Below are 11955 nucleotides of genomic sequence, written 5' to 3'. Positions count from 1 at the left end.
TTTTTGTACTTTTTATAGTCACTCAATGACTGCCATGTTTTTGGATGACGTAATGATCTCGTTGCTGCTCAAATCAAATCAAATTGTATTGGTCACATACACATATTCACCAGATGTCAAATGCTGTGCAGTGCTCCCCCGATAAATGCGTTGGGCAGACCGTACCACCCTCTGGAGAGCCTCGTGCTGCTCCCTGTACCCACTGAGTGCTAGTGAGCATGTGATGTTGGGCAGACCGTACCACCCTCTGGAGAGCCTCGCTCTGCTCCCTGTACCCACTGAGTGCTAGTGAGCATGTGATGTTGGGCAGACCGTACCACCCTCTGGAGAGCCTCGCTCTGCTCCCTGTACCCACTGAGTGCTAGTGAGCATGTGATGTTGGGCAGACCGTGCCACCCTCTGGAGAGCCTCGCTCTGCTCCCTGTACCCACTGAGTGCTAGTGAGCATGTGATGTTGGGCAGACCGGACCACCCTCTGGAGAGCCTCGTGCTGCTCCCTGTACCCACTGAGCGCTAGTGAGCATGTGATGTTGGGCTGTGTAAACCGGATGCAGTGCGTGCTAACCAAGGTTGCCAGGTGCATGGTGTAGCCTCCGACACATTGGTGCGGCTGGCTTCCGGGTTGGATGCGCGCTGTGTTAAGAAGCAGTGCGGCTGGTTGGGTTGTGTATCGGAGGACGCATGACATTCAACCTTCGTCTCTCCGGAGCCCGTACGGGAGTTGTAGCGATGAGACAAGATAGTAGCTACTACAACAATTGGATACCACGAAAAAAATTGGGGAGAAAAAAGAAAAAGGGCTAAAAATTTAAATAAATAAAAAAATAAAAAAACATGCAGCTCCTAAAACTGGCAGCTCTCTGCCAACCTCACCGACTGTGTCAGTGGGACAAGAATCATCTGCATCAGCCTATACCAGGGCAATGGGACCCTCAACACTTCTAGGGCAGTAGGCCCCAGGTCCAAGAATGTGACCAGGTTGGACTACAGCTTCACCTGCTGTTCAAAGTAGGTAGAGCTGGTGGTAGTGGACAGGTCAGGCAACGTGGGTGTGTGTCTGGGCTTAGCGAAGGACTCTGTGGGGGTGGTTGTGAGCTCTACAGCCCAAGGCCTTGGTTTCTCAAAAGCATTTTTTGTCTAAGTCCATCGTTTCAACAATAGGATCCTATTGTTCTCAGATGAATTTACCCTTAATATTATTTTGGGTAACCGGGCCCAGGTCACTGTCACCAACACTACAGCTGTAACTGTAGTTAGTACTACATCCACCCAGGTTTCTGTCACCAACACTACAGCTGTACCTGTAGTTAGTACTACATCCACCCAGGTCTCTGTCACCAACACTACAGCTGTACCTGTAGTTAGTACTACATCCACCCAGGTCTCTGTCACCAACACTACAGCTGTACCTGTAGTTAGTACTACATCCACCCTGGTCTCTGTCACCAACACTACAGTTGTACCTGTAGTTAGTACTACGTCCACCAGAGGGCCACCTTTGACTCTGTCCCTGTATCTAATGATTTGTGTGATGCTTTCTCTCCTCCTGTGGAATAGAGTAGAGCTGTAGAGTTGTATAATAGTTCATGTAGGTATGTATGTATGTAATATGATATAGAGTCATATAATGTATTAAATTATCAAACTAAGGCTGGTGGGAGTCATATCATGTAGTATATTATTAAACTAAGACTGGTATGAGTCATGTCATGTATTATTTTAACAGACTTAGGCTGGTGGGAGTATTATCATGTAGTATATTATTAAACTAAGACTGGTGTGAGTCATATCATGTAGTATATATTCAAACTTAGGCTGGTGGGAGTCATACCATGTATTATATTATCTAACTAAGGCTGGTGGGAGTCATACCATGTAGTATATTATCTAACTAAGGCTGGTGGGAGTCACGTGGTGGCCAGGGTTTCTAATCCACTGTGGTTGACTGATAAAGAGTTTCACTATCATACAGTATGTCAAGGTGTGTTTATAATCGTTAAGGACTGGAGAGTTTTTCAGAAGAAAAATAAACTGAGTGGAGCTAAACAGGAAAACCTGGTTCAGTCTGCTTTCCACCAGACTCTGGGAGATTAATAAACCTTTCAACAGGACAATAACCTAAAACAGAAGACCAAATATACACTGGAGTTGCTTTCCAAGAAGACAGTCAATGTTCCTGAGTGGCCAAGTTACAGTTTTGACTTAAATCTACTTGAAAATCTATGGCAAGACCTGAAAACTGTTGTCTAGCAATGATCAAAAACCAATTTGACAAACTTAAAGAATTTTGAAAAGAATAATGGTCACGTTCCACAATCCAGGTGTGGAAAGCTCCTAGAGATTTACCAGGAAATACTCACAGCTGTTATCGCTGCCAAATGTGCTTCTACAAAGTATTGACTTAGGGATGTGAATACTTATGTAAAATCTATAGTATATTTAATTTTCAATACATTTGCAAACATTTCTAAAAACATGTTTTAACTTTGTCGTTATGGAGTACTTTGTGTAGTTGAGTGAGAGAAAAAATATATTTACTGCATTTTAAATTCAGTCTGTAACACAACAACATGTGTAAGAGGTCTAGGGGTGTCAAGGCACTGTGTGTTAAACATGAATGCTCTAATTGTAAGTCTGCTAAATGACTAAAATGTAAGCGTAATAGTAAATAATGTATTGTGTAACTTTGGAGTCATTTTTATTGTAAATACGAATAGAATTCCATGATTAAAGATAATCATGAATGAATTGTGAATAATGATGAGTGAGAAATTTACAGAGGTATAAATATTATACCCCCCAAATGCTAACCTCCCCTATTATTGGTAATGGTGAGAGGTTAGCATGTCTTGGGGGTATGATATAAAATGCTAACCTCCACTATTATTGGTAATGGTGAGAGGTTATCATGTCTTGGGGGTATGATATAAAATGCTAACCTCCCCTATTATTGGTAATGGTGAGAGTTTAGCATGTCTTGGGGGTATGATAATAAATGCTAACCTCCCCTATTATTGGTAATGGTGAGAGGTTAGAATGTCTTGGGGGTATGATATAAAATGCTAACCTCCCCTATTATTGGTAATGGTGAGAGGTTAGCATGTCTTGGGGGTATGATATAAAATGCTAACCACCCCTATTATTGGTAATGGTGAGAGGTTAGCATGTCTTGGGGGTATGATATAAAATGCTAACCTCCCCTATTATTGGTAATGGTGAGAGGTTAGCATGTCTTGGGGGTATGATCCTCTGTAACTTTCTCACTCAACATTATTTACCATTCATTAAATTAAAGGTGACATTCTGTACAGTCACCCCATATGAAACATTTGATCTCCAATCCAAAACGCTGGCGTATAGAGCCAAATGAAAAGTTGTAGCTTCACTGTCAAAATAAATACGTAAGGGAGTGTACGTGAGATAAGAAAAGACAGAATGTAGAGTTCCCATAACTTGTTTGGTGACCCGTTACTCTACTCACAGAACCAAGGTTACAGCCATAGCCCAGCATTTTCATGTCTGTATTTATTCAAATGGATACAACTGGAGAGTAACTTCAAAAGATACTCATAGTATCTCTGAATCTTTGTGACATTCCTCCTCCAGACCTGATTGGGTGTTAGAAGGCTCCATTACAGCTGCTTCACTTTGTCACGTTTCCTGTTAGGACCGGCCTGAATCCCAGACCATAAATCTTCCTGAGTTAAAGAGTTACAACGGTCAACAGAATCATCTTAAATGGGATTTTCTTACATTTGCTTGTCATTATTAATATTCCAGGTCTTCCGGTGTGACCATGCTGAATAAGAGGTTAGACACCACAGTGTATTTCACAACAGGAGGATTTCAAACCAAACCAAATAGAAGGGATGTTGTATCCTCTAAATAATCACACTCTCTATCCACCACATCTACATGTGTACTACATTTAGTGTGTATACTTTATACGCTTTATACATTAGGTGAAGTAGTCAAATCAAGGGCAGGTATTTATGACATAAGCTACTGAAAGAATGTTCATGCTAGTGTTGAAGAGCAGCATGATTGAAGTTGGGCCGAATGCTGCACCTGTTGAGGCAGGTCTGAGGGTGTTGGGGCTGGGTCTTGTTCTTCCCATGTTGAGGCTGGGCTGGGTTGTTGATGTTGGGCCAAATGCTACCCCTTTCGAGGCAGGTGTGTGAGTGTTGAGGCTGGGCTGGGGGTTTTGAGACTGGGCCTGGTACTACCCCTGTTGAGACAGGTCTGAGTGTTTTGAGGCTGGTCCAGGTGCTGCCCCTGTTTAGGCTGGGGCTGATGCTGGTGGCCCTGTTAGGCCCTGTGTGCAGGGGCCTCCCGCTCTATTGCCCTGTAGGGTGAAAGGAACAGTACACATAAATAGCAACACAAGAATATAGATGGCGAGAGTAAACAGTACCTGAACATATAGAAGAGCATGTAGGCACTCCGGGCTCTGGTCCTCAGCACAGTGGCTTCATTGGACATTGACACCTGGCTGTCGTTACAGCAGAACCAGTTTCCACTGGCATGCAATATGTCACTAATGTAGTGCCCTGTGAAACAAGGAAGACAGACTAGAGGTCAAGGGTCAGGCTATTGTGGGTAATAGAGTGTTTTGTAACAGTTAAACAGTTCATTTGGGAGGTATTTTATCTGTTACATGTGTCAAGTTTTGAAATCAGAGAAACAAATACACATGGCATATAATTAGGCATGCAGTGCTTGTTGGGATGACACTTCACTCTGAAGCCTGCAGCCTTGCTAGCTTGGCCGAAATGGCTGTTGGAAGGTCTAATTATCCCCTACCCCAGGGTTCCCCAAATGGCAGCCCGCGGGACAAATTTGGCCCAAGGGTGATTTTATTTGGCCCCTATGTTTTCAGTCCAAATAAAACGTAATTGTTAAAAGACTGTAAAAACACCAGCAAATCAGCTCCAAGTGATTTTCATTTTGGAAATCTGTTTCAAAGTATTCCCACGTATAATAAAGAGATATATGTGGTTGTACACAAATGTAAGCAAGGTTTGAAATGAGTCAAATATTATATCTGTTTGGCGTTCCTACGGTATATTTGCAGTCTACAAATTTTAGTAATTTTGTTCCACACCCCTTCCCATCTGGCTAAGAAAAAAAATGGACCCGAATCTAGTTGATGATCCCTGGCCTTCACCCTCGATAATTTTCACTCCCTCAGCTTTGGGATGCTTGTGTATACGGCAGAGGCACACGTGAACATGCAAATTGAGATCCAAGGAGAAGGGAGTGATTTGGAATTCAGCTGATGTCATATGTATTGTGCATCTGCATGTGTGTGTTTGATGGTATTTACTTACCGGAGTTTGCGGAGCCTCCCAAATGAGAGACTACGCCAGTCAGCTGGTAGTAACCATTCACTGACTGTACTGGCTTCTGCTTCTGTAAGAAAACACATGTGATCATAGGATTCTCATTTCCTCTACAGTCCACCACACTGTCTACAGTCTACTACAGTACTAGTCTACTACAGGTCTACTACATCGTGTACTCTTCATAACTATCTCAGTGTTCTGTCATAACTTATTTTTCACTGGTTTCTCTCTCTCTCTCTCTCTCTCTCTCTCTCTCCTCACCACTGAGGCTGTCAGCAGCACTTTCCCTGGTTCCTGCTCATTTGAATCTGAGGGATCAAATATACATATAAGGAGCTGTGAAAACGTGGTCACTTGTCTGAATTGCTCTGGACTAAAACAGCTCCCATACATCACTAAAGATGTCTGAGAAGCATTTTAAATTGCAGCTTCCAGCTTCTCTGTCAGCAGGACCGTTCTGGGAGTGGGTGGTTTGTGTGGTGTTGGAGCAAGAATAGTGTTATGGTGCCATGACCTACCTGAACAGCAGAGGGCGCTGTCTTTGGCCTCTCCAGGTGGTCTGGAGACTTGGCTGGCGAGGGTCTGGGGGATGGACCCCTGGATGCTGGGGGCCTGGTTGGTGAGGGCCTGTGGGCTGGCACTGTGCAGGTGTGGCACCATGTCCCCACAGAGGGTGGAGAGCCTCAGCTCCGAAGGAAACAAAAGAGGAGCCTCCAGCTTCTCCAACCCCCCAGGTCCTCCAAACCTCTTCAGATGCAGAACCAGCACACTGCCCAGAAAGAGAGAGGAAGAGAGATGAACAGACAGACAATGAAACCAGTCAACAAAATAACAGATGAGTGAAATTTGTTTGGCGGTGCTCACCTCTAAGTCCTACAACCTGCTCAGGAAGGTAACTACTCCTAAAGGCTCAGGACATTAAACACTGCTAGTACTATGAGAAGTTATAAAGGGACAACTCACAGAGGCAGTGTGTGGAACTGCTCCACCTTTGAGGCGTGGAGGCCTTTACAGCCCTCACATGTGAATTCAACCTGTTCACTCTGGTTAGAAACAAAAGCATTACATAATGAATGATACCACTACAATAATAAGATAGCGTATTCTGAGGCAGTGGGCAGCTTGCCCTGGGTGTTAGTCTCTACATGCAGGGCTGAGCCCTAAGTGCTGACTTTGAAAGTGAGTGCTAGGCTGTTCAGCAAGGTGCGCTCAGGGCTGATGTCCAATGAGAGGTGGTTGTAGTCCTCTCTGGTAGACGACTCGCGCCCACAGCTTCAGAAGCAGGACAAAGAGAAGAAAAATGCATCAAGTCTGTTTCTGTTTCAGGTCTCTACAATGTTTCTATTATGCCATGTGTTTTGTAATATTAATATATACTGTATATATGTATATATATATATATATATAGAAAGATCCTGTTCTCAGTAGATACATTACAACCAATGGGATCTCTTACCTGGTACATGTGCGCACCGACACAAGCTGGAACTCCAGCTGGGAAACAGGGCAGGTATAGTTCATCCCGAGTGTCTTCAGAATCATGCCCTCCTCCTTCAGCTGGCACAGCATATTGACGAGTAACTCGTGTGCGTCCTATGATGAGGAAGAGAAAGAAACACACCAAGATAAAAGCAAATTAAAAAGAGAAAATGAACCCTTGCAAGAAGAGCACTCGTACACAAGAGAGTAGTGCCTCAGTTACCTGTTGCGTGTCCCCCAGATACTTCAAATCGTATCCCGACAAGGAGTACTTGACCTTCCACATGAGGTCTGCTTTTGAGGCCTGGTTTGCCACACTGTCAGGTAGACCTAAACGGTGCACATCAGACAGACACCTGTAGGGGAGACAGAGAGTAAGTTAGCAGCTGACTGGATGGTGTCAACCTACTGGCTTACGCCTGAAGAGGCAGATGAGTAAATACAAATATGTTTTATCTAGTGGCACCCCATCATTAGAAATGTTTCATTCGATTTGATGCAATTTCACCTTTGAGGACGGACAATGAAGCCAAACAACAAAAATGTGTTGTTTATTCTCCTAAGATATTTGGTTTGGATACTGCTCTCAATTCCAGAGCATTTTAAAATCTACCAAATTTCCCACGGTAAGGTGGAATGTTCAGTCAATGAGCATTATGGGTAATGTAGTCATTCTACACTTTCCAAATTGGCCTACAAAATGCCAACATCATAATCAGTGTGTCATTGTTGTTCCTCTTGGTTATGAAGATCCAAAAACAAAAATAAACTGGAAAATAAACCATAAATACAATACACAGCAAAATATGAAGTGGTTAAGGTTAGGAAAAGGGTTAGGATTAGTGAAAGTGCTCTCCTAACCTGCTACGACAATCCCTTTCTGTAGAAGTGGCGTGAAAAGAGTGTCCCTTCTTTAATTTATGACCACAATTAATGGCTGTGTGGGGTGAGTGTCTGCTTTTGAGCCTTCCCTTACCTGAGCAGGTTGGAGAAGGGGGAGGAGCTCCAGAGTTGTTCCTGGTGCAGGATTTCCTTTGAGAAGGAAGGCAGGACCAGGAGGCACTGCAGGGTGGCGTTAAGGAAGCAAGTGTTGCCAATGTTAGGCAACCTGTGAAGAATAATCAGTCATCAGTACACACATAGAGATTAATCATAACCTTCACATCTCTATAAAGTGATGATAATGGCAGGGGATAAGGGATACATTATATTTAACACAAAGAAGTGGATGTCCTTTAGACCGAGATTGACATAATTCATGGGTTTATAAATATCTAATAAAAAGGACATGCTAGATAGTAAGCCTTATCCCCATAGTATATCAGACACTGATCTCTAAACAATAAAGAACTTATATTCAATGCATTTGCAGTGTGTTGTGGTTTACCCAATAAGTTCCATGTTGACCAGTTCCCCCCGTTCTCCTCTGGCCCCCTGGGTCTCTTCTGACTCTCTGGTGGCTGAGCTGGTCCTGGGAAGAGTCATGCTTCTGGTGGCTGAGCTGGCCCTGGGAAGAGTCATGCTTCTGGTGGCTGAGACTGGTCTCTGGGGCATTGGACTAGAGTGTTCCTGAAGAGACAGAGGTCTGGAGGAAGGAGAGAAACTGGTCTAACGCCTCCAACACATAGATATTATCACTCTACACAGTCTCTCTATTAAATACTGTACTGTACTATAAACACAGTCTGAGTAGTTATGCATGTACTGCTGTCCATATAAATGCAGTGTACCAAGTAGACCAGGCCAATAGGTTAATACTCTCTTTATCCACTAGATGTAGACAGAAGAGGCTAAAACTACAGTTTCAGAAAAATAACTTTCTGGGACTGTGTTTACCAAGTGTCTCAGAGTAGGAGTCTGATCTAGGACCAGTTTTGCATTTTAGATCATAGATCAATGAATCAGATTATTATGGACAGAGAGGACCTGATCCTAGATTAGCACTCATACTGTTGATTAACACTGGCCCTGGTCTGGTAGCACTAAACCCAACTCTCCAAAGAGACTCTAGGATGGCACTGTACTTTATGTTTGGATTACCTGACTGTTGTGCCCTCCTGACTGGTGTCTCCATGACGGTCCAGAGGGTTGGTAGGAGAGGGAGAACTAGGCTGGGACACCACTGGAGAGAATTTAACTGGGGAAGGGTTTTTGGCAGGTGACCGGGGTACAGAGGGTTGTTCAGCAGGAGAGCAAGGCTGAGAGGAACATTTAACAGAAGAGGGAGGTGGATGGAGGGAGGAGAGTTGGTCAGAGGGTGAGGGGTCAGAGGTAGCGGAGCCATTCCGTTCAGAACGGTCAGATGGAATTGGAGAGGGGGATGAAGTGCCCCTCTCCTTCTTCTTTCTTGTCTTCTGCTCCACATCAACTGAATTTGCTTTCTGACGTTTTTTCTGTTGACAAGAAAATGTGATAGTGCTAAATACTTTCCCCCCCAGATCCCCAGCCAATGGAAGAGGGGGTCATAAGAGTAGGAAGAGGTTGGCCTAAATGGAGAATCATAGGGATCTATCCTAAACCTCAAATAACACAGTATAGACAGGTTACATTGAGTGACATTTGCAATAGCAGAACTTCATGTACATTTCATGTACACTTTTTACGTATTCGTCAATCAGAATGTAATTTTACTTTTATTCTTCCCACTAGGTTTAAGAGAAACATACTACTCCAGAATTATAGTAGTTGTTCATTGATTAAATGACCTGATTTCATACCTTTTTGCACCAGCAGAAACAAGCCATGTCGATAACCAATGAAGACTGATACATTTCCACATTAACCCATTGTTCAAATTGGCTTTAAGACCATTGTGATGTCATCGGTCATGTATGACACCACCACCTGGCAACCCAATCTATAACATTTTAAAATATATTGAACAATGAACAAATATGTTTTATTGAAGAGCAAAGTTATGCAGTACACATACAATATTGTAGATAATATGCTCCATTGTATTCTTGTTTCTTTTTACATTAATTTTTTGTATGTTGTTTCATTAAACTTACGACCACAATAAAGGCATTTTAAGTGCCTTCATCTTCATCTTCATAGTTTTTTGATAGCTTCCATGTTGTTTTTGGTTTGGTTATCGGTTTATTTAAATACTAAATGCTTTTTCTCTTATTCAGCAAGCAGATGGAAAAAGTGTTGGTTTAAAAGAATGTGAACAGGTGGTAGAGATTTAGCCTAAACCTCAAACAACAATCCAGGTTGGTTAAGGACAGTTTTCCGTATTCAATCTTGCCCTGAGGGCAGCTCTGTCTCAAGGACATAATGAATGTGATTGGTTCAATTAAAGCTCAATGGTCAGTGGGCAGAGCTTACAGTGCCCAGTGGTGTTAAATACACTTGCTAGGTGATAAATTGGTGTTGAATGGAAGGCGTAACACAAGGTTGCTGGCATGAATTTTGTTTTCTAACCTCACTCCAACCCCTAAACAATTCTTCTTACCTAAACTTAACCCAACCCTAGCTAGAGTTCCAGGTCTGTTTAGTGCTGTCTTGCCAACTCCTACTAGCTAGAGTCCCAGGTCTGTTTAGTGCTGTCTTGCCAACTCCTACTAGCTAGAGTCCCAGGTCTGTTTAGTGCTGTCTTGTCAACTCCTACTAGCTAGAGTCCCAGGTTTGTTTAGTGCTGTCTTGACAACTCCTACTAGCTAGAGTCCCAGGTATGTTTAGTGCTGTCTTGACAACTCCTACAGTGGTTCTTCCTCAAAAAGTTGCATCATACTGCAGCACAACTTGCGGGCTGCCGCAGAATTCTATGTCACATTATTTATTATTTAAGTGTCAGACATTGTTGCCATTAACGCTCGTTAGAGCTAGTTTGACCACCAGAGAGCATCTTTGAGAAACATTTGACCGTTTTTAATATGAAACTAATCGTTGGATAACAGATCTGCTCTCGGAACTCATTTACACACATTACTGTGTGTGTTTCGACTCTCTCTCGCACAAACACACACATAAACGCGCACCCTCTATAACCACTCTTTATATTTACAGTGGTGATGGACAGCTGGAGGCATTTCGTTGTGAATTCTGAAAACAAGCCAACCTAACTCAGAAATACATTTCACGGGTTGCCATGGTGAATAATCCAATAATAATTGGTTGGACACATGAAAGGAAACAAAGAGTTTACCGGAAACTCAAAATGAAAATACTTGCAGATCAATTCAGATCAACAAATTACAATAGTAGATCTAATTACATTTAGAGGATTCTAAATTAATATCTAATGGGCTTTTATACAATGATAATGCAGGGATAATAATACATTCATATATTTGTAGGGGTTGGGCAAATCTGGTTTTAGAGTACTTAAACATTGAATACATTGAAGTTTGCCCATTTTGGCCTTTAGGCTACACTTTACAATAGGACTCATCTCTGACTGCCTGCAACATCTACAGTGGTACAATATAAATATATTTTTGAATTACTTTTAAAAATGTATATGTTTATTAAGTTGTCTTGCTTTTCTCAGAGCAGCACAAAACGGTGCTGAAATAGTTGACCATACGCAGGTAGGCTTTTGCTTCAAATCCTATTGTAACAATTGGATGACATTGGGAGTTTCAGTAAGCAACAATTTGTTGCCTTCATTAGCCTACTTTATTCTTAAAATAACTCCAGCACATAAAAGAGAAAGGAGCCTTAATTAATTAAACAATTGACTGTACTTAATATTGGCCATCAACCAGAAACACACCGTGGTAGAAACATGTTATTGATTATTCTTTTATTTTTTACTATTTCAAAATGTACACGTTTAATAAGCTACTGTGCAGTCTGACAAGTAAACATAGCCCACAGTACATAGTAAACATGGCCCACAGTACATAGTGAACATAGCCCACAGTACATAGTAAACATAGCCCACAGTACATAGTAAACATAGCCCACAGTACATAGTAAACATGGCCCACAGTACATAGTAAACATAGCCCACAGTACATAGTAAACATAGCCCACAGTACATAGTAAACATGGCCCACAGTACATAGTAAACATAGCCCACAGTACATAGTAAACATAGCCCACAGTACATAGTAAACATGGCCCACAGTACATAGTAAACATAGCCCACAGTACATAGTAAACATAGCCCACAGTACATAGT

At 42.4% G+C, this 11955-nt stretch overlaps 1 protein-coding gene across 1 annotated transcript; it reads right to left on the bottom strand.

Moving 5' to 3' along the window:
- Positions 1-3500: 3500 nt before the first annotated feature.
- LOC110534950 (ubiquitin carboxyl-terminal hydrolase 37-like) lies at positions 3501-6616 on the bottom strand (the record flags this gene model as incomplete). Its single annotated transcript, XM_090211830.1, has 5 exons — positions 3501-4550; positions 5331-5412; positions 5864-6114; positions 6309-6388; positions 6518-6616. Coding segments are annotated over 5 exons (525 nt in total), but the record flags the coding sequence as incomplete, so codon positions are not given.
- Between the last annotated feature and the right edge of the window lie 5339 nt (positions 6617-11955).

This window comes from Oncorhynchus mykiss, chromosome 19 (genome assembly GCF_057628025.1).
Source record: "Oncorhynchus mykiss isolate SJ-2025 chromosome 19, ASM5762802v1, whole genome shotgun sequence".
NCBI lineage: Eukaryota > Metazoa > Chordata > Actinopteri > Salmoniformes > Salmonidae > Oncorhynchus > Oncorhynchus mykiss.
The sequence above is the reverse complement of the archived record's forward strand: the minus strand, read 5'-3'. Positions and strand labels throughout refer to the sequence as shown.